General features: G+C 47.6%; 1 protein-coding gene across 2 annotated transcripts in view; it reads left to right on the top strand.

Moving 5' to 3' along the window:
- HTR4 (5-hydroxytryptamine receptor 4) overlaps positions 1-20,201 on the top strand; it is a 178,490-nt gene extending 158,289 nt beyond the window's left edge. For both annotated transcript variants that reach the window (XM_086678945.1, XM_086678932.1), the window contains one exon: positions 18,724-20,201. In XM_086678945.1, coding sequence (XP_086535071.1) covers positions 18,724-18,811 — 88 coding nt within the window. In that variant the 3' untranslated portion in view covers positions 18,812-20,201. The remainder of the gene's footprint in view (positions 1-18,723) is intronic.
- Positions 20,202-21,185: the final 984 nt, after the last annotated feature.

Genomic DNA, 21,185 nt, shown 5'->3' with positions numbered 1-21,185 from the left:
GTTCATTGGCCTTTCATGGCTTCCATGTTACTAGGTGGGAAAAGGTAATGGTCCCCAAAACTATAAAGCCAGGGGAAAAGTGTTAAGTCCAGTGATCTTAATGAAGAAACTGTACGCTAAATGTATAGGATGGGGCAACAAATGCTAAGTATCATCATCATTATTATTAATTATTATCTTAATTATTATCTAGTCTTTTCTCTTTAGTGTTGCTGCCACTTCTCAGAGCTCACTCCCCATTATCTCGTACTAGGTAACTACACTATATTCTGATTCTTTTCCCTTTGCATCTGTCTAGGTCAATGTAGTTTTTAAATAACACATATATACACGATAACTAACAAACATAAAACAATAAAGCAACATCCTCCCCAATTTTCCATCTGCTGAAAATGTGCCCTATTCAGCAACATTTCTGAAAAACTCAAAGTGGTTCACAGTTGCTCACCAATATGTCATCTGTGCCCACAACACGGTGCCCACCTTGGGCAGAACGAGTACAAATGGGCCAAGGCCCACGGCCTTCTCCGACAGTCAGGCCCAGATGTGGCTGTTCACTGCTCTGCTGCAACCCACTGTGCTTTTCTCCCACCACTTATCAGTCAAAGCCAAGGCCTAGTTCACGGGGAAGCCTTGTCTGTGAAGCCTCAGGGGGTTAGGCTGGTCTTGGTCCACAGTACCTAATTCCCTGGGGCTACAACCACCGTCTCCCAGGAAGGATGCTGTCAGTCCCACAAACAAAACAGCCATCTCGGTGTAAAACCACCACCAGCAATAATCTTTAGGATTATTGTATTTGTACAATACAATTTGTACAATTATTGTATTTGTAAACAATACAAGGCGTTCTGCTAGGCGCTACTAATGGGGGAAAAAGCCTCAGGGCTTGTCATGGCAGTCTCTGTGGGCCCCACTGTGGGGCTGAATAGAAAATGGAAGAGACTCTTGTCCTACTGGGCCTTCTCTATCCTGCTGGCTTTCCTGAGTGCTGGTCACTGCAGCCAGCCTGGACTGGTGATTAATCTTCTGGATGGATGTGCAGACCCAGACACCAGTGCCAGTGGGGAACTGGCGAGTTGCTTAGGGTAGGACCCCAAGTGGGTATCTTGAGACCTTAATGAAGCATCATACTGACAAGGGATTGTGGAAAACCTACTCCTGATCACTATATACCACAACGTTTCATCTTTCCCTTTCCCTCGTCACGTGTAAGCCACACTACAAAAATTTATGGTAGTTCTAACATTGAAGGCATAATAAAACTCTTTGAGAGCCAAGTAAAATCTATGGCCTTTCCCCTAAAAATCTGGACGTATGCACAGATTTTTAGATACGTTCCCAAGAAGCTCATTTATTCTCTGAGGGAGAAACCCAAGGTTAAACCGAAAATCCCTGTTTAATGGGAGGTTATATTGGTGGATACGATGATATTGATGAAGTCACAGTCTTTTCCCCTGTCCTGCCTCCAGTCAGTGAGGTATTTATTTCACATACAACCTCCAGTGCCATTGCTGTCTATACAGCAATTTGTTGTAAAAATCGTATTTCTTCTTGTAACATCTTTCTTTCCCCCAAATAGTTCTGTGGCAGTTATCTCATAAATTGTTACAGATTCCCCAAGAGCTAGATAAAGGAATATGTCACTGCCTTCACTTACAGACTCCAGTGCAGGGTCTGGAAGAGTCTGAGAAAATGGCTGAGATCTTGGTGAGTCGCCGAATCCAGTTGGAAATCAGAATGATTTCACTCAGTGGCAATTTGTGTGTCAGGCACTGTGCTAGGCTCTGGGTCTGCTACATCTCTGACTGCTGGCATGTCCCCAAGTCTGTTCCAAGAGGGAAAAAAAGCCTGTTCTCTTTTTTAAAAAATATCTTTAATATTTTTTTGGTTTATTTATTTTTGAGAGATAGAGACAGCGCGTGAGTAGGGGAGGGGCAGAGAGAGAGAGAGAGAATCCAAAGCAGGCTCCAGGCTCTGAGCTGTCAGCACAGAGCCTAATGCGGGGTTCAAACTCACGAACCACGAGATCATGACCTGAGCCAAAGTCGGGACATGTGACTGACTGAGCCACCCAGGCGCCCCCAAAAGCCTGTTCTGTTTGGAAATTGGGATAAGTACAGCATCCCTAACTCAGTGATAGTACCTTACTTTTTTTTTTTTTTTTTTTAAATTTTTTTTTTTTTTTTTTTTTTTACGTTTATTTTTGAGACAGAGAGAGACAGAGCTTGAACGGGGGAAGGGCAGACAGAGAGGGAGACACAGAACCGGAAGCAGGCCCCAGACTCCGAGCCATCAGCCCAGAGCCCGACGCGGGGCTCGAACTCACGGTCTGTGAGATCGTGACCTGAGCTGAAGTCGGACGCTTAACCGACTGAGCCACCCAGGTGCCCCAGTACCTTACTTTTAATAGCACACGTGAAAGCTGTTGACAGTTTCTGGGGGCAGACAAACTTAGATTAGCTTCCTAACTTCAGTAACTTAAAGACGTGAGCTTTAGTTTTTGCACTTGTAAAAGTAAAATTATTTCTAAAGCAAGGGTCAGCCAAGAGTACCATGGGCCAAATCCAGCCATCGGCTTATTTCTGCACGACGCTTGAGCTAAGAATGGGGTTTACATTTGCAAAGGGTATAAAAACAAGCAAAAATCAACAACAAAAAACTAGACAGGAAAAAAAAAAGGAAAAAGAAAAGGAGAAGAGGGATAAGCAACAGAGGCTGTTTGAGGAGGATATGATGTCCCTGCCCAAGGAAGTCAGCCCCGTAATACTGAAATGACCTAAAATACTTACATCTAGCCCTGCATAGAAAAAGTTGACGACTCCTGTTCTAGAATAAGGATGCCTGTGTTTGATTCCTTGTGGCCTCTTACTGGAGCATGATCTTGAGCAAATTAGTCAGCTTCTGTCTCTAATTTTCCTCACGTCAGGAAAGGATGATAATAGTACTTCACACGAGGCAAGGATTACACGTGTTAATATGAATACTAAGCTGAGACTGGAGGCTGGTCCATGATAAACACTTCAGAAATGTTAGCCATTGCTATTGAAATCATTACTGTCATCACCAACTCTCCAAGAGATGTTTGCAGGTATTAAATGAGACAGCGTCTCTTAGAGACCTAGCACGGTGCCCTTCTCACAGTAGACCCTCGATAAATGCCGGCTCACCTCGTTACTACCATCACCTTCACCGTTAGAATTTTCAAAGCTCTCTTACATACATCCTCTTACCAGAAGCTCCCAACAACCCAGTGATTGGTGTTACGATCCCCCCCTAACAAATGAGACTGAAGCTCAGAGAAGCAAAAGGATGGACGCTGAGCCGGGAGGAGGCAGAATAAGGATCAGGTAGCTTTTTGCATCCTGGACCGGCCCTTCCTCTTTCCACGCCACATTCATTCTCCCTTAAAACATCTGACGGTCTGTTGTTTGTTGATTTTCTCCAAATGATATACTTTGAATCCTGGGAGCCTGGCAAGACAGGCAAACAGGACTGTGTTCTTCCCTGGCGGGACTGTGCAGACAGGAAGCTGGGATAATTGGATTCCAGCCATTTGATCTTAGGACTGCGTATGTAACCAGCCAACTGCCGATGACCAAGCCTAATGGAAAAAGCCCTGACCAAACGAACACAACCCCCCCCCCCCCCCACTGCAGGACCTCATTGTTGGTGCTGCAGAGAGTGAAATTCAGCAGCAGCAGCCAACACCCTCCTAACGGTTCCATCCAGGACAGAGATGGCTTCAGAATGTGCCAGACTTCAGTCTGCCGCGAGGGACCAGCAGTAATACCCTGCCGTGAGGAAGTGTGAGATGAGCCAGGACATTTTTGACAACAGAGCTGGTGCGGTCAGATTGGAGCTGTATTTTATTTAGTTTTGGCCAGAGGCCAAAGCGCATTTGAGCAAAGTGCACACTCAAAGCGGGGTTTAAAGCAGGTTGTGAGGCTCATAGCGGTACAGCGTTAGAGTGAGTTCGTAACTATAAAAATAGGTAACATTTTGGGGCGCCTGGGTGGCGCAGTCGGTTAAGCGTCCGAATTCAGCCAGGTCACGATCTCGCGGTCCGTGAGTTCGAGCCCCGCGTCGGGCTCTGGGCTGATGGCTCAGAGCCTGGAGCCTATTTCCGATTCTGTGTCTCCCTCTCTCTCTGCCCCTCCCCTGTTCATGCTCTGTCTCTCTCTGTCCCAAAAATAAATAAAAAACGTTGAAAAAAAAAATAGGTAACATTTCAAAGTTCGTTCATGAGAAGAGTCTCTGTCATTTCCGACCAACTTTAGCTGTAAATCAGCCGTGGCTCAGATTCTCTTTAAGGCAGTAGATTCAAATAGACTCTTGTTGGACAGCGTGTGGAGTTGTGCTTCCTGATACTGTCTCTGCAAGAGTCATGAAAATGACTTTTTAAAAAAATTTTTTTAGTGACTATTTATTTTTGAGACAGAGAGAGACAGAGCGTGAGCGGGGAAGGGGCAGAGATAGAGCGAGGGGACGCAGAATCCCAAGCAGGCTCCAGGCTCTGAGCTGTCAGCACAGAGCCCAATGCGGGGTGCGAACTCACGAACCGCGAGATCATGACCTGAGCCGAAGTCGGACGCTTAACTGACTGAGCCATCCAGGTGCCCCCATGAAAGTGACTCTTAAGACGCTTCAGCATTGCCCCTGATACATAGGGCAGAGTAACTGGAAGTGCGTTTTGTAGAGAAGAAGTTGCCACACCAGCGAAAGCCAACGATCTGCCTCTGATTGTGGCAGTCAGCCTTGCTTTAGAAAGAGCTGGGTGACTTCCTCTGCACCCGTTGTCCAGGAGACCTAGAACTGTCAGTCTGAGGACGAGGACAATATGACCTCCCTGCCTGGGGAAGTCAGCCCTGGGGGTCACTATGTTGAGCCAGATACAGTCTTCCCTTATGAGTCTATGGCAATGATTTTAAGGTATTAACTCAATATTTGTGGAGAAGAGCCTTTTAAGTAACAGAGTTCCTCTAAGGGTAACAGGAGTGGAGCTAATCAGAAAAGGCCAGGGTTCTTAGAATGTCACAGCAGGTTGTGGGAGCTATCCAGGTGTTGTAAAGCACCCTGAGTCATTATTCCAGGATCCCAGCTCCCTGTCGGGCCTCTTTACTCTGCCTGCCACCAAGCCTTGTCTTCTTGGCTTTGAGTGTCCTAACACCTACTACCAGGCAGCTGGCTAACCACCAACCAATCCCTACCCCGTCACATCACCATCCAAATAGCAGCTCACATTGTGTTCCTTCCTGGGTCTATCCCAGGCTGCCAGGCTAATGCCCTGTCTGGACCCAACATGCTTGGACTTAAGAAAGGTAAGACTGACCAATTAGCATAGTCTAGTGTGATCATCTAAAGTCTCCCACCCTGGGGGCACCTGGGTGACTCAGTCGGTTAAGCGTCTGACTTCGGCTCAGGTCACGATCTCACGGTCCGAGAGTTCGAGCCCCGCATCTGGCTCTGTGCTGCCAGCTCAGAGCCCGGAGCCTCTTCAGATTCTGGGTCTTTCTCTCTCTCTCTCTGCCCCTCCCCTGCTCACACTCTGCCTCTCTCTGTCTCTCAAAAATAAATAAAAATACTTTTTAAAAAAATTAAAAAAATATAATAAAGTCTCCCACCCTGTCTGGGCAGAGGAAGGGGGTGTGTGACTTCTTCTTCCTTCACATCTTCACACAACCTCATGGGTCTGGGGTGAATAAAAAATAAAACGATGGATGTCAAAGGGCTTTGTAAGACCATGGTCTGCAATACAAATGTAAGGAACAATCTCTGTACATAAAAACACGGATTCAAGTGGACGGGGTTTTATGTGATCCCTCCATCTAGTGAAAATGGCAAACAGCAAGAGGTCACAGGAAGACCATACCACGTCAGCAAGGTTGACGTGGACAGGGGCAGTCGATAAGGTCTTCAGTAAACAAATTCCAAAATTTCTGAAAATCTAAATTTTTATCTCACATTAAAAGTGCTTGTAAGAATTCTATTCTATTCTGAGATTTTTCACAAGGAAAGGTTTTCGTTTGGGGTTTGGGGTTTGGTTTTTTTGGTTTGTTTGTTTGTGTTTGGCCAGAATTGGCTCAATATGTTCAGATAACGTCTATAAACTTACCTACACGTTGCACTCTCGAAAGTTCACTCACTGGACTCATTAAGGGTTATATCCAAGAAAAGCAATGTTGTCGCTTGCACTTAAAAAAAGGAAAAGTTATGAATAAATGTGTAAGAGTAGTTAAAATTTAATTATTGAGGATATATAGATGCGTATATACACAATATATGTACACACACACACCTCAAATATTAGTTATTTGCAATAGTTCACGGTTCTCTTGTCCTTTTGTGTAATCCCAGCCCTACACCAATATTTGGAAGCACAGCATTGTGGCTGGAAGACCCAGAGTGAAGGAGGAGTATCAACGGCTCTTGCTTAAAATGCACCATGGCTTCCAGTGTGTGAGCCGCTGGGTTCTGATGGTCTGATTTCCGGGAAAGCACGTCTGGCCAACAGCTACCCAGCCACCTAAGTCTTCGGCTGATTGTTGATGGCCCAACGAACGTTTCTGAGTTTCTTAAATTTTCATGGCAGCATCTGCCTTATTGACCTTGAAGAATTTCACAGAATATTCCATATATTCCGCCGGTAAACGTTTAGGGAGCTTTGTCAGTGCAAGATACCAAGGCACGTGATTGCACTAACGAAGGGCTAGAGAGAACCAGTTGAAGGAAGAAAAAGTTGGGGGTCCGAGTTACCATTTAATCACGTCGTTCGCTTAAAGTTTGCCTCGAGTAGCGCCGGCTAATGTTTCAGGCGCGCCATGCCGGGAGCAAGGAGCGCACAAGGGGCATGCGCCCCTTCAGTTACCACTCACCGTAATTTGTTCAGCGAGGTGCTTTGCTTATTTCTATGTTACAGATGAGGGAATTGAGGCCTAGGGAGGTCTAAGGTTGAGATGCCACTAATTAGTGGAACTGAAATTAGAATTCTGGACGTTTGCCTCTCAACCAGCAGTGCCTGGTTAATTAATGGTCAGTAAAATGCTGGACGGCGCTAGAGAAATGAGTTGTGGTTTCTCTCCCCAAAAGGCTTGCAATTTATCTAGAAACATTCCACTTAAATGCATGTACAGGTTGCACTTAATAATAAGCTACATCAAGGGCTGTCAGAGGGCAGATTATACTGTCAAATAAATTACAGAAGCAGGAAGTGCGATGTTTTTTCACAAGAAGGAAAGGGATTACCGTATTGAGATGGTCAGAGACACCTGTATGGAGGCAGTGGCCATATATATGCAACCGTATTGTCAAAGATTCTTCATCATAGACGATCACAGGAGATGAGCTAAAGAAGAGACAAGAGAGCCCAAGAGGGTATGTTCTGTGCTTTTTTTAAACTTATGGTGAATTATTTTAATCAGATTGCCCTTAAAAATCCTAATCGCAGGACCCTGGTTTCTGCTTGGCCTCCTGTCTCATTAGAAGTGGAATGTGATGTTTGCTAAGGGAAGATGCGGATAGAGTCGAGAGAGCCTTTTAGAGCCTAGAGCCCTGACGGGGATTAGATATTTGCACGGGGTTTCCCAGTACCCGGCTTTGGGATGTCTCTGGGAACCAGGAGGGAGCCATGGATGGCTCTTCCTTCTTGGGATGGGACCCAGAGTTCAATTGCAAAAAGAACCTCATTGCTTCCCTGGCCCCGAATCTGACTGAGGGGTGGGGACCCTGGCAACCCAGGATTTTGGAAGCAAGGGCTAATGAGTCAGAGGGCCTTGGGGTCAGTCACATTGGCCATCCTACGAGCCAGAGTGTCTTGGTCACGGTGCATCTAAGTGTCAGGCTCCTCGTCAGAAAATAGGGGTTGTACTGTCTGCCTCCCAAGGTTGTGGGGAATATCACACGGGGTCATTCACGTGAAGGGTGCAGGATGAGATCCGGCCCACGTAGGTGCTCAATAAATGGCAGCCAATGAGGAGGAGGAGGAAGGCGAGGAGGAGCATTTCTGCACATCCCTTAGCCACGGCACCATGAAAGGTAACTCAGAACACTTGGCTTTCAGTCTGTCTTAGCTGTTAACTAGTTGGGTACCTTACCTGGGTAACTTACCTCTCTGTGCCCGTGTCCTTACTTTGGTAAACTGAGGAACTAACTTGCATAGTGACCCTCCCAGGCTGTCGTGAGACCCACATGAGGTGCCAGCTGTAAAAGTGCCTTTTAGACAAACAGTGGGACATAACCAGCTTGTGCAGTAATTATGCTCCCCTCTTTATCCTCCCCTAAGGGCACTTCGAGGCTACTAGAATTCTCCTTGAGGCTAAGATCACCAACCAGTCCACTAACTTCTGTGTTTTCTCTTCTTCCTCTGCGACTTCCGCTTGGCTCTCCCTCACCTGTGGCCGTTGTCTGTTTCCACTAAAAGTGGCTGTTGCTCTGTCTCCAGCTTCCTCCTGCTCTCCTGCCATAGACCAGTTCCTGTCTAACGTGCTCTGTAAGTCTGTCACTGTGTGTGTTGTGAGTCCATCTCTGTGTCTCTCTGTTCACTTCCTCCTCCAAGATGACCTTGGTCTCTGCTTATTTCTTCTGTCTTCCACTGAGCCCGGAGTTCCTCCTGGACCTTGATTGCTATGGATCTGAAGGCCAAAGATAATATATGGTTTGGGGGTTTTATTTCATTTTATATGCTTTCATTTTTTTAATTTTGGTTGGAGCTTCTTCCCCGTTCTGGGAGCACAGCCTTCCCAAGGCCGGCGGGAGAGGAACACCCGACAGAGCTGGGTTCAGCCCATGAAATCACGGTCCTGGGAGGTTCTGTCATCCCAGGTCCACATTCATGCTGCATCCCCTTGGCTGCAAGTGGTGAACTCCTTCTTGATCTTTCCTAAACAAATGATTGTTAAATCAGGATGAGAGGGTTTTTTGGTAGTACTTTATTAACATTTTATTTGGAAACACATTTATATCCATAGAATAGTCCAGAGCACTCCCATATACCTCTCACGCAGCTTCCCCTAATGCTAGCGTTTTATATAACCGTAGAGCGTTCATCAGAGCCGGGAAATTAGCATCTTCCCAATACTCTCAACTGAACCACAGACTTTATTTGGATTCCCCCAGTATCAATTTTGAGCCACTTTATTCAAAGTTGTGATTTTGACTCTCCTTTATTACATTAGCCTACTACACTAATGGCCTAGAGAGACGATTGAAACGTTTTCCTCTGCACTAAATGGCCCCTGTGGGTTGTGCTGTGTTGACGTCTGTCGACTTTCTTATGTTTCTTTTATCGTTGCACACATCCACTGTTTTGTCATGCAATCGGTCTGCCGCCGCTCACATAGCGAATCCCACCCCAGTCCCCCAAGCTCTGCTCTGCCCTGTATGGGAGCTTTCTAGAGTTACATACAAACTGAGTTTAAATATTCTCTGAGTGAAAAACCAAGGAAGACTGAGAAAAGTCCACACATTTGTGATAACTATGCTGAGGATTCAGAAGCCCTTAAAAAGAACAAACAAACAAATAAAAGCTGCTCAGTCAGGTCTCTGAATAGTTAAGGTCCCCGGAGACCAGGGATAAATGAAGCGTTGTTAGTAAAAGATTCACAGAAGCACATGGTAGTTCGCGCCCCTCTGGTAGTTCATTTTCTCCTGAGGCCTCAGGTTTTTCTGAATTAATGACTTAAAGGCAAAAGGTCATATCTCTTCAACTGGTCCTGTTTCTTTGTCCTTCTATGCGCATTCTTTCGTTGGCTCTGTGAGATCTGTACTAGTCTGCTCAGGCTGCTGTAACAAAATACCACAGATTGGGTGGCTTACGCAACACTCTTTCCTCATGGTTTTGGGGAGTGGAAAGTTCTAGATCAAGGTGCCAGCAGTTTCATTTCCCAGCGAGAATCCTCTTCCTGTCTTGCAGGCAGCTGTTTTCTTACGAGTCCTCCCATGGCAGAGAGAGGGTCGGGAGAGGGAGAGAGAGGGGGAGAGGGAAGGAGAGGAAGTACTCTGGTCCCTGTCCCTCTTATGAGGGCACTAACCCCATCATGGTGGCCCCACTCTCGTGACCTCATCTAAACCTAATTATCTCCACCTCCAAATGCTATCATGTTGGGGTTGGGACACATTTAGTCCATAACACCTTCTGTCCTCTACCAGCTGGAAAATACCCGTTTTCGTCTTCAGATTCCCAGCTCCTCTGCCCGGGGTGTTTCCATGGGAACGACCCCAGCCCATGTGGTGATTTTCATGCCAAGGGGGCTTTCTCAGTGTCCTTCCCATAGATTGAGAACCAGAACTACCCACAGCAGGTCTGTGTCCAAATGGGGAGGGGATTCCCCCCTCTCCCAGAAGCTATGGCACTGAACATTAAAAAAAAAAAATGGAGGGGCGCCTGGGTGGCTCAGTCAGTTGGGCGTCCGACTTCGGCTCAGGTCACGATCTCGCGGTCTGTGAGTTCGAGCCCCGCGTCGGGCTCTGGGCTGACAGCTCAGAGCCTGGAGCCTGTTTCGGATTCTGTGTCTCCCTCTCTCTCTGACCCTCCCCTGCTCATGCTGTGTCTCTCTCTGTCTCAAAAATAAATAAATGTTAAAAAAAAATTAAAAAAAAAAAAAAACGGAAAGCAGCATCACAAATGTGGTGCAACACACGGGGCCACCGTGAGGATCAGGGACAGAATAGTTGCCGGCATGCTTTGTAATCAATACAAATGCCAGGCAACGTTGGGGAGGACGGTCTCCTTCTATAGCCCATTCATTCCGTCCCATTTCTATCGATTTCATGATGTTCTGCCCGCTCCGTGAGGTGTTGTGAGGTATATAGCAAATATTAAAAAGGGCTCAGGATTCTAACACGTGTGGATTTGAATCCTGGCTTTGTGCATTGTTGGCTGAGTGACCTGTGGCCAATCTTAAGCTCCCTGAGTTTCAGTTTCCTCATCCGTGGAGTGGAGATATATAAAATAATAGCGCTGACATCGTAGTCATTGTAAGCATTAAATACAACAATATTTTAAACGCACTTAGTGCAGGGTCTGGTACAGAGGGCTGAAAGACTGTTGCTTCTTATAATAAGATATAGACCCTCCCTTTCACGAGTGTCAGGAGGCCAGACATATGTCCAATCAGACACCATCAGATAATTTGTATTCCTACAGACAATAAATGTTGATGGATGGTGTAGAAAGCTTCCGGAAGGAAGGTTTTGGATATTGAACTGGGTCTTTAAGGGTGGGTAGGATTTGAATGTGGCAGAATATGGGAAGTGACTATAGACATGGAAGACAGGCAGCGTGGACATTACATCATTTAGAACACTTTGGCCTGCAAGAACATTCTAGAATGCCTGACTAAAATCAACTTAAGCGAGCAGGTCATTTATCCTTTACAAGCTAGAAAGTCCAGAGTTGGGTAGTTTCAGGGTTGGTTAATCCATTGATTCGACAACAGCATACAGGACCCAGATGCTTTTTATCTTTCTACTCTACCATTCTCAACCCGATAGCTTTCATTTTAGGATGATTTCCTCATAGTCACAAAATAGCTACAACAGCTCCAAACATTGCATCCTCCTCCCCAAACCATGACCATAACCAAATGCTAGAAGATAAGGCAGACTCTCCTTGTACTTGTCTTTCATTCAGGAGAGAAACATTTTTCAGCAGACTCCCCTAACAGACCATCAGGTCCTATCAACCAGGAGAAGATCATAGGCCACGCCCTTCACTGCAATGCATCTAGCGTTTTTGCCTCTACTAAGAGATGTGCTCTGTCAGAAAGAAAGAAGCACGTGCTTTAAAATAATGGGATTCCGAGGGTCTACCACAGGCTGTAAATCCACTCACGCCTCCTGAAGACAAATGAAGAGAGATCTATCGGAAAGATACAGGGACACGTCACAAGTCTCCAGAGCAGGAAGTTGACCAGCCTTCGCTGGGGCTCAAACAAGGAATGGGATGCTTGCAGGGATTAGCACTCCTCTTTCCGTCTCTCCAAGGCCATCATCTCCGGCCTGCCGTGCACTGCACATCGACTTCATTCTTTTCTCTTCGCGGACCACCTTCCTCTGCTTCTGTGGGCCACACCTGCCTCCCCCAGGCAGTACCCGTTGTCAGCTCAGACAGTAAGATCCTGACAGCATCTTGCCGTCCCCAGTCACATCTTCCCTGGAGATGGGAGGGGAGCGCTCTAGCGTTGGCCTCCGCTCTGACCAGGGAGAGCCCGCTGTAGGGATGGGGATCATCCCCCAGATTGTGGGAGACAGGGGCTGCTGCCACAGCTGGTCCTAGGGTGAGGAAGTGCATTTAGGAGGTTGTGAGCCCCTGACGGTATGGGGTGGGGGGCCACGAGGGGGAAACACTCCCCGTTTGGGAACTGTTATAAATATGGACACCTGGGCCATAAATGTGGATTTTGATCCTGACTCCACTGATAACCAAGGGGAGAGAGGGCCTGAGTCCAAGGTCCCTTAGTCCCCTCTGATATCTGTTTTCAAGTGACAAAGATAAGCTAGTCCAGAGTGGAGCAACCAAGGAGCCGGGGAGAGTAGAAACCCTGATCCGTGAGGAGTGTTGAGGAACTGGAGGGGTTTCTACCGGAGAAGAGAAGGCTTGGGGTGGTTGGGGCGTCCTCATTAGCGGCATCGGCGCCTGCTTCGTTGCACAGTCTAAACTCAGGCTCGCTAGGGACTCTTCTCAGTGGGTCCTCACGTGCAATCCATGGTGACGTCCTTCCCATCGCTCTTTGCAAGATCCTCTCTCTCCTTTCACTGCTACTGTCCTTGCCCATGACCTCGTCTTTCCCAGAGGAAAGGGCTTCCACACTGGTCTCTGTGGCTGATCATCCGTCCCATTTCCCACGGTGAAGCCCGTGTTCATTTCAGTCTCCATCACCTAAGGATTCAGCCCAACCTCCTCAGCCCAGCTTTTAAGACCCCCAATAATGCTACCTCAACTTCCTCTTAAACCTCGTTTCCCAGCACCCCCACCTCACCCCGTGGGATATATTCTTAGAACATCCGCCATTCCTCAAACAAAGCAGACCACTCTGTCCTGCCTCCACACCTTTTGCCTCACCCGTGCTGTGCCTCGAATGTCCCTGTCACCCCCACGTCCCGTGCATCAGCGGATCCTGTCAGCTCTGCCTTCAAGATATATACCGAATCTGGGGGCGCCTGGGTGGCGCAGTCGGTTAAGCGTCCGACTTCAGCCAGGTCACGATCTCGCGGTCCGTGAGTTCGAGCCCCGCGTCGGGCTCTGGGCTGATGGCTCGGAGCCTGGAGCCTGTTTCCGATTCTGTGTCTCCCTCTCTCTCTGCCCCTCCCCCGTTCATGCTCTGTCTCTCTCTGTCCCAAAAATAAATAAACGTTGAAAAAAAAAAAATTTAAAAAAAATAAAAAAAAAAGATATATACCGAATCTGACTTCTCAACACCCCCACTGGCCCCATACTGCAGCTCTGAGCCACCAACACCCCTGAACACCTTGAAAATCATCTGTGGCATATAAAATAATGGCTGTCCAAGGAGGACTACCTCTTCACCCCCAAATCCTGGGACTATATTACCTTGCGTGGCAGAAGGCACTCTGTAGATGTGATTGAGTTCTGCATCTTGAGATGGGGAGATTATCCTGGACTGTCTGGTGGGCCCACTGTTCCCATAGGCAGCCTTCGCCAAGGCCAGGGATGGGATCCTCCTCTAGAGCCTCTAGAAAGAACACAGCTCACCCCATACTTTGATGTTAGCCCAGCGAGACCCATTTCGGGCTTCTGACTGCCAGAACTGTAAGATAATTAATTAGTATTCTTTTAAGTCAATGAGTTTGTGGTGATTTGTACAAAAGTACTAGGAAGCTAACATACCTCCTAATTTACCTCTGGGTTCCCACTCCAAACTCATTCCAGTCCATTCTATACACCACAGCTAGACTGTTCTTGCAAACATCAAGTCCTCCTGCACCTGCTCTGCTTACAGCCGCGGCCAGCTTCCCGCTGCTGTGAGCTGAGCACAGACGTCCATGGGCTACGGAGCCTCCCCGAGTCTTCGTGCTCGTCTTGGACTGACGCTCAGCCTGTTCTACTCTTGTGGCGCCCACCTGCTTCCCTGGCAGTGGGCCTCCCCCTCCCCTGCCAGCCTCCCCCTCCCCTTGCCCGTTTAACCCCTACCCACCCTTCAGTCCTCGTCTCCACTGTTTCCTGGGCCATGCTACCCTGACGTACAACCTCACCTGTTTCCCCGTGACATGCTCTCATAGCAAGCCCAAATACCTCCCACTGCAACACCTCCTTGTGGCTGTGACTTTGCAGCCACCTGTGGGGCTCCTGCACCTCACTGTGAGCTCCAGGAGGACAGGGACTGTGCAGATGTCCTCACCGCCCTCATGTCTCCAGGGCATGGTATGGTTCCTGGGCTGTGGTGGACGTTTAGCGTATGTCCTTAAATCAATAAGTGGCGGGGGTGCCTGGGCGGCTCAGTCGATTGAGCATCTGACTTCAGCTCAGGTCACGAAATCATAGTTCTTGAGTTCGAGTTCCGCTTCAGGTGAGCTCGAGCCCTGCTTCGGGTGAGTCCTGCTTCTGTCTGTCTGTCTCTCTCTCTCTCTCAAAATAAATTAAAAAAATAAGTAAGTAGATGAATGAATAAATGCCTACAATTTGAAGGTCTCATTGCTCCCAACATTAAGAAAACACCAAATATGAGGTCTTTGTTCCCAGGTGATGGGGCTCCAGCCTTTGGGAAACTCTGCTTTAGAGTTGAATATCTTGAAACCCATGTACCTTATATTTTAATAATTAAAACATCTTGCAGGCACCCCATCTGAGCACTGCCTTGTGGGGGAGGGCTGGGGTAATGTGTAATAAAGTCTAATCATTTCCTTATACTGCCAGGCTGGGCGGGCAGAGGGGGCTATTATTATGCGGCTAATTATTGCATCCAGGCTGCTCTAAGTGTGAGGCTAATTGCTCAGTGAATGAATTGTAGACTCAGGTAATTACCAAACCTAATGTGGCTCCCATCATGTTTGAGTAAATTAATGCTAAGGGGGGAAGCAACCCAGCTTGAAGGGAGCTGCCTCCTGCCTTGTTGTTGCTTGGGAAACGGCAGCGAGTTTTTTCATCTGGACTTGAAACTGCCCAGGTACACCCACACCTCTGGGGTTTGCTTTCCATCAGCACAGCTGCAAAAATGGTGAGTAAGATCTTACAGCAAACAGAACTGACAGACATTTGCCACTCTGACAGATGCGTGGTAATGGTTGGTGGTAATTTGTACAAAAGCACTAGGAAGCTAATATAAAGTCTTCATGAAGGTTTCTTTCAGCCCCGTGATCAGTTGCTAAGTGAACAAATGTCTGATCAATTACTAAAGGATGGATTTCTGCACCGAATTGGCAACCCAGTACTGGGTTCAAGTTCTACGTCCAACATCAAGTAGCAATAGTACTAATAAACATTTATAAAGTGCTTATTACTTGACTGTCACCGTTCTAATAAGCGTTTTGTGTCCGTTATCTCATCTCACGCAACAACCCAGAACATTTGCAGTAATTCACAGAGTTAGTGAGTGTCAGAGCCAGGATTTAGCCAGGCATTAAGAGTCTGTATTCTTAACCATTCCATATGTAACTACTTCTCTGACCCTGGGAAAGTCACACTTTCTGAGCCTCGGTTTCCTTAACAGTGGATCTTCTGTGGGTAGAGCCCTTTGCTAAGCCCATTATAGATGTTGATGTTATTACCACAAAGAAGCTGTGAGTAGATGGAATTGATCTAAGTGACCGGGTCACAGAACCAGTCGATGGTAGAGTCAGGGTTTGAACGCTGTTCTGTTTGTCTGCGGTATCGTGTGTTTCCTTTTCCCCAGTATTCCTCAAGTCGAGGATGCGTGGATCCCCCTGAATGTGCTCATAGACTGCTGGGAGCTCATGCGTCCTCCTCAGAAACACTGTATATAGTTGGCCCCTGTCACCGTGACATCTGGGTGGACCTGATGTAAATGACCTGAATTCACAAAGCGGTGTGAGTTTATAAGGTGGCCATTCAGGTGAACCCAGATCTGCTTAAATACCTGCTATTTACTAGGAAAGTGAAAAACACCGAGGTGAAGACCCATACCTAAGCCCAGGAATGCACACCCAACCTCTGCAGGCCAGACTCCATTGGAGACCCAGTGCCTCTCCTAGAGTCCTGCCACCGAGATCTCAGACCAGTTCCTCCATCCTGTGTGTACCAGCCACCATAGCATGGTAAACGATACCCCCCACCATGTGTTGTAACTAGAGAGCGTGCCCTCCTGCCTCTTCCCATGTCTGATACAAGCTGCTGGCTTCCAGCTATGCTCCGGATAAAGGGAATCTCCGCTCAGAGTATCCACTCCAGTTCCACACCTCTTTTCTGGTCATTCCTGAACAACTTGCTCATTAGCACGTGAGAGACACTGAGGAGAGGTGTGTGAAAGGCTGCCGCAGACGCGTGCCTGTGTTCCCTGAAAGCACGTTTGCTAACATGGTCAGATGTATCAGTTTGGCTTTTCAACCAGGACACTTTCTTCATGTGAATTTGGTGTAGGAGGAGGTGCCATGGATCGCCTGTGAAAGCGACCCATTGGCCGCAAATAGGGCAGGGGTTCAGGAGTGTGCTTTCAGGTGAAGAGTGTGGGCCTTGCGGACCCTGGGGGCCTCGTATCAATTGCTTACCTTCTCTGAGTCTCAGTTGTCTTATCCATAAAATGGGCTTGAGGACAGCGGGTACCGCTCGGGGCTGTGAAGAGCGAAGGATACAAATGGAACAATGCGTGTGATTATAGAAAATGGTGCTTGGTGCACATCTTCCTCACTGATGTGAGCTCTGTCCGAAGCAACTTCTAGGGCTGAGAGAACAAGGCAACCAACAAACAAACACACAAAACATAGGAACGCAGAGGAGGGACCTCACAGAACAGAGATGTAGACCGACCTCCAAGGAGGAGACGCCGGCCCGCTGGGGCTCATGTCTCTGCGGGCGCTGCCGCAAAGCCGGTTATGCAGGAGTTGGAAAGACTGAGAAACGGGATGGTGGCCACAGGAGGGGCGGCGGCCCTTTTCCTTGTTTCCAGCCCCCATCCTCCTGCAGCGCCCCCTGCTGGAGAAGCCTGATTGGAGCCAGCGTAGGAAACTGATTCTCGGTTTGCAGCATTCTTCCCAAGCCAAGCATAGAGGAGTGGTTTCTAGGCTGAGCATTAATGACTCAGTAGCTGGAACACTAACTTGCCTGAAGTCTCTAGTCACATACCTCTCTCCCGGACCCTCCCTGCTCACCCTCATTAAGACTGCACGATCTTCCTTTCTGTAGTCTTTTCCACTTTGTTCTTCTCCACACTCCCCTAGCAGGTGCTTGTGGTTTTCAAGCCGCATCCCCTCCACTCGCTTTCAAGACCAGCAGCAGCCACAGCGGACAATTCTGTGAGATCTCGGACTCATGCCTTCACTTTGTCTGTGTCCCTCCGCTAACGTGCTTTTTTAGCCAGCTAAGAGGACTTTTTCTTCTAGATCAGGGTTTCTCAGTCTTGGCACTGTTGACATTTGGGGCCAGGTAACTGCTGCGGGACACTGTGCTATGGGTTGCACAACGTGTAGCAGCACCTCGGTCTCTACCTACTAGGTGCCCCAGCCATGACAACGAAAAATGGCTCCAAATTGTCCCGGTGGGGACCCACTATTCTAAATTCACACCTGGTCCACGGGCTGTGTGAGAACGTGGGGGTTGGCATCAGACAGACAGAAATTTGATTGACCTTCTCTTCACATGTTACCTTTATTCTCTTGGGCAAGTCACTGGATCTCTGTGTCATTTGCTCAACCGAAAAACGAGTGCAATACTATCTTCTGTTGTGAAGATTGAATAAGGTAATGCACGGAGAGGGTTTAGTACGGCACCAGTCCATCCGTGCAGGTCAGCCACAATTTATTACGATTCAAAGCAAACTCAGAATTAATGCAATTCATCAGAAGCCACCACCACGTTGATCATCAGCATATGCCAAATGACTGACCGGTGTGTTTATTTGTCCCCCTGAATAGGCTTAACGTTGGCCTTAGGGAAGCAAGTGGTGGTAGTGCTCTGAAACTCTCTGGAAATTTCATAAGAATAACTGCCAGAGGCTGGGATCTGGGTTACTGATGATATGACCCACTTGCAATTGAGATTGATTTAAAGGCAATTAACAGATGTGTGCAACTGTGTGATACGGCAGTGTAAATTTCACCGTGATGCTTAGAGTCAGCCTGCTGTTTGATTCATCAGCCGATTGACTCTTCCAAAGGTCACCAAAAGGAATCAAAGAAACAATAACGGGTATAGTGTCTTTCAGACTGAGTGGTTTACAAATCTCAGCGCTTTGATACTTCTAATCCAGAACCCTCCCTGGTGGAGGAAACTTGGCGTATTCACACAGAGTCCATTTTGATGAGTAACAAGAGACTTACGCTTTGTTGGGAGGAAAGAAAACTGAGTTCCAGTCCAAGACCTGCCACTCACTCTTTAGGTAATCCTGGGCCTGTCATTTCCTGTAGGCCTCCAGTTCCTCACTTTTGGATGAAGTTCTTTGGACTTCCCGCCTACTGAAGTACACCCATGCCCAGCCCTACCTCACCATGCTCTCAGAACCGTGCAGTAGAAAGGGAGTCACAGTGGTGAGAGTACTCTCTTTGGTGCCTTTGAAGGATGCCTGTTGAATTCTCACGCTTTCCTTCCTTCCTCCCTAGGTACACAGTTCTGCACAGTGGACACCACCAGGAACTTGAGAAATTGCCCATACACAATGACCCAGAATCCTTGGAATCATGCTTCTGATTGAGAACGTGGCTCATGACTAAGCCGTTCATTCCCATTCGTGTCTGCATGAACAGGACACCCTGGCATCTCTCCTGACCCTCATCACCACCAGTGAGGCACGAAGCAGTAGGGCTGAGGGCCCAGGGAAGGTACATGGAGCACAGTGTTGGACAGGCCCCAAAGCCAGAGTATGGAGAATCTCAGAGCTGAGAAGGGACTTCAGGCATCCTCAGATCCAGCCTCCAGTCCAACACAAGAGTAGCCTCTTCCAGCAGGCATCATCAGATCTGGCCTCCAATCCAACACAGGAGTAGCATCATCCATAGTATCCCTGGACGTTGGTCAGAACTCTGCTTGCACACCTTCAGGGATGGGAGCTCACTACCTCCTAATGCAGTTCCTTCTATTACAGGGAACTTTTAATTATAAGAAAGTTTTCCCCTTTGTTGGAACGCAATCTTGTCTCTGCTCTATCTTCCATCTGGGCCCATGCGGTTTAGCTCCCTGTTCCCCTCGAGAGCCCTTGGATATTGGAAGATACTGATCTGCCATCCACCCACTCTTTCAAGTCTTCTCTCTAAGCTAAGCAGCTCCCAATTTCTTCTCCACTGTGACCATCTTCTGGACATGCTTTGGTGGGTGAATTAATCAAGGCTTTTGTAATGAAGCCAAGTTGGTATCAATGCCAAGATGCCTGTCTGGAAGCACTGTTTCAAGTGCTGACAATTGAAACATCAGTGTTTTCTGGTTGGGAGACATGCACATTCCTCTTTACTTTTTTCTTGGGGAGAGATTTGGAAACTGCTCAGGTGTTGATTTTGGATCCATTACCCAAAGGCATCTTTACAGCTGGTCTAATTTATATGTGTGCTTCAAGATGACATTTTCTCATTGGCATACCGGCTTTGAGGTCGTGTGGAATGAATCTTGATTCACTTTCCTTCCATGACAATGGGGAAAAGCACTGCACCTCTACCAAGAATGCCGATTGAGGATGGTCTGACAACTCAGATTTTGCAAGGAAACAAAGTTGCTCCAATAAGACACCTGTTAGGGGCATTCAAGACCCTGTGCTGAGGCAGTGCTTGGTCTCGGGCTGGGCGCTTTGGGTCAAGACATAATCACAGACCAGCTTACTTTCTTGGGAAAACTCACTGACCCCCCTGCCTGGGAGGCTGCTGGGACTACATGTTTCTACATCTTTTTCAGTGTCTCACTTCCTCCAAGCTCCTAAAGAGATGATGACCCTGATGTCAAGGCTACCAGCAAATCATTTTATCTTGGGGTGAATTATCCCCCCAGATTGAGACTCTGGAGGGCAAATTTTTTCCAGTTGCCTTTCTTTTGACTGCTGATAACAATTCTATTGAAAGGATCCCCTGCTGGTCCTTAGGGACCCAGCCCAGGAAGAGGCAATGCGGGTGGGCGTGGCAGCGGTGGGGGTGGGGGTGGCGGGAGGGAGTTTACAAGATAAAGGTGTGCCCGAAGTTTCTAGCCTCACCAGTTCTCCTTGCCCTTGTGCTTGGTCTGTTGACCCGACTTCCCTTCCTAAGTGATCCCACAGTTGCCTCCTTGTCACCTATTTTATCCATGAAAGCAGAACATACCTGATATTCCTCTTTTCTTTGGGCCCAGATATGGTGGAAAGGATGGTTAGACACCTGGCTTTTGCACTACAAGTCCCATATCCCAGGAGATCCCTCAGTTCCAGGTAAAGTAGGCTGGCTGGTCACCCCACTTACGGGACCCTCCCAGAGAGGACTAACAGACCTCCTTGCAGTTGCGTATTCTTTCTGTACTTTTTCGATGAAAAGGCAGAGCTGAGTGAATTCGGGGGTCCAGAGGGCTTCAGACACTCTCTGAATGAGGTCTCTGATCTCAAAGCACAAAGAACTTCTTAGGGAAAGACTAAGAGATCATCATGAGGAGGGATAGGCTTAGTGCTTTGAGGCAGCTGGTAAGCTTTGTTTCATGCCCCCAAAGTTGATAGTATCTACTATTTAATACATATATGCATACGCACATGCATAAATACGGTAGGATTTCTTCCCTATGAAATGCTTCTTTTCCCAGGAGCTTCACAAGCTGGTCTGCTTGTGTAGAATATTATTGCTTGCCGTTAGGTCTACCATATTAAATGGTTTCGACAGGGATTCGACAGGAATCTTCAGATTATATCATATGCGGGAAAATGAAATCTTATCATATCATCAGGCCATTATCTTTTGGACCTTCTGGATACGCTTCTGTGGGTCAGCCCATGACAGGCGTCTCAGTCTGTAGAGGTCATTAGCACCCCAGACCAGTTAAAAAAAAAAGACAATGGTTGAGGAAATAGAAGCCCTTGCCATTGTCAAAAAGATAATCTCCTTTGCAGAGGAGGCCTCATAAG

Source organism: Puma concolor, chromosome A1 (genome assembly GCF_028749965.1).
Source record: "Puma concolor isolate L17-30 chromosome A1, mPumCon1.1.hap2, whole genome shotgun sequence".
Taxonomy (NCBI): Eukaryota; Metazoa; Chordata; class Mammalia; order Carnivora; family Felidae; genus Puma; species Puma concolor.
This window is presented reverse-complemented; position numbering and strand designations above follow the sequence as displayed.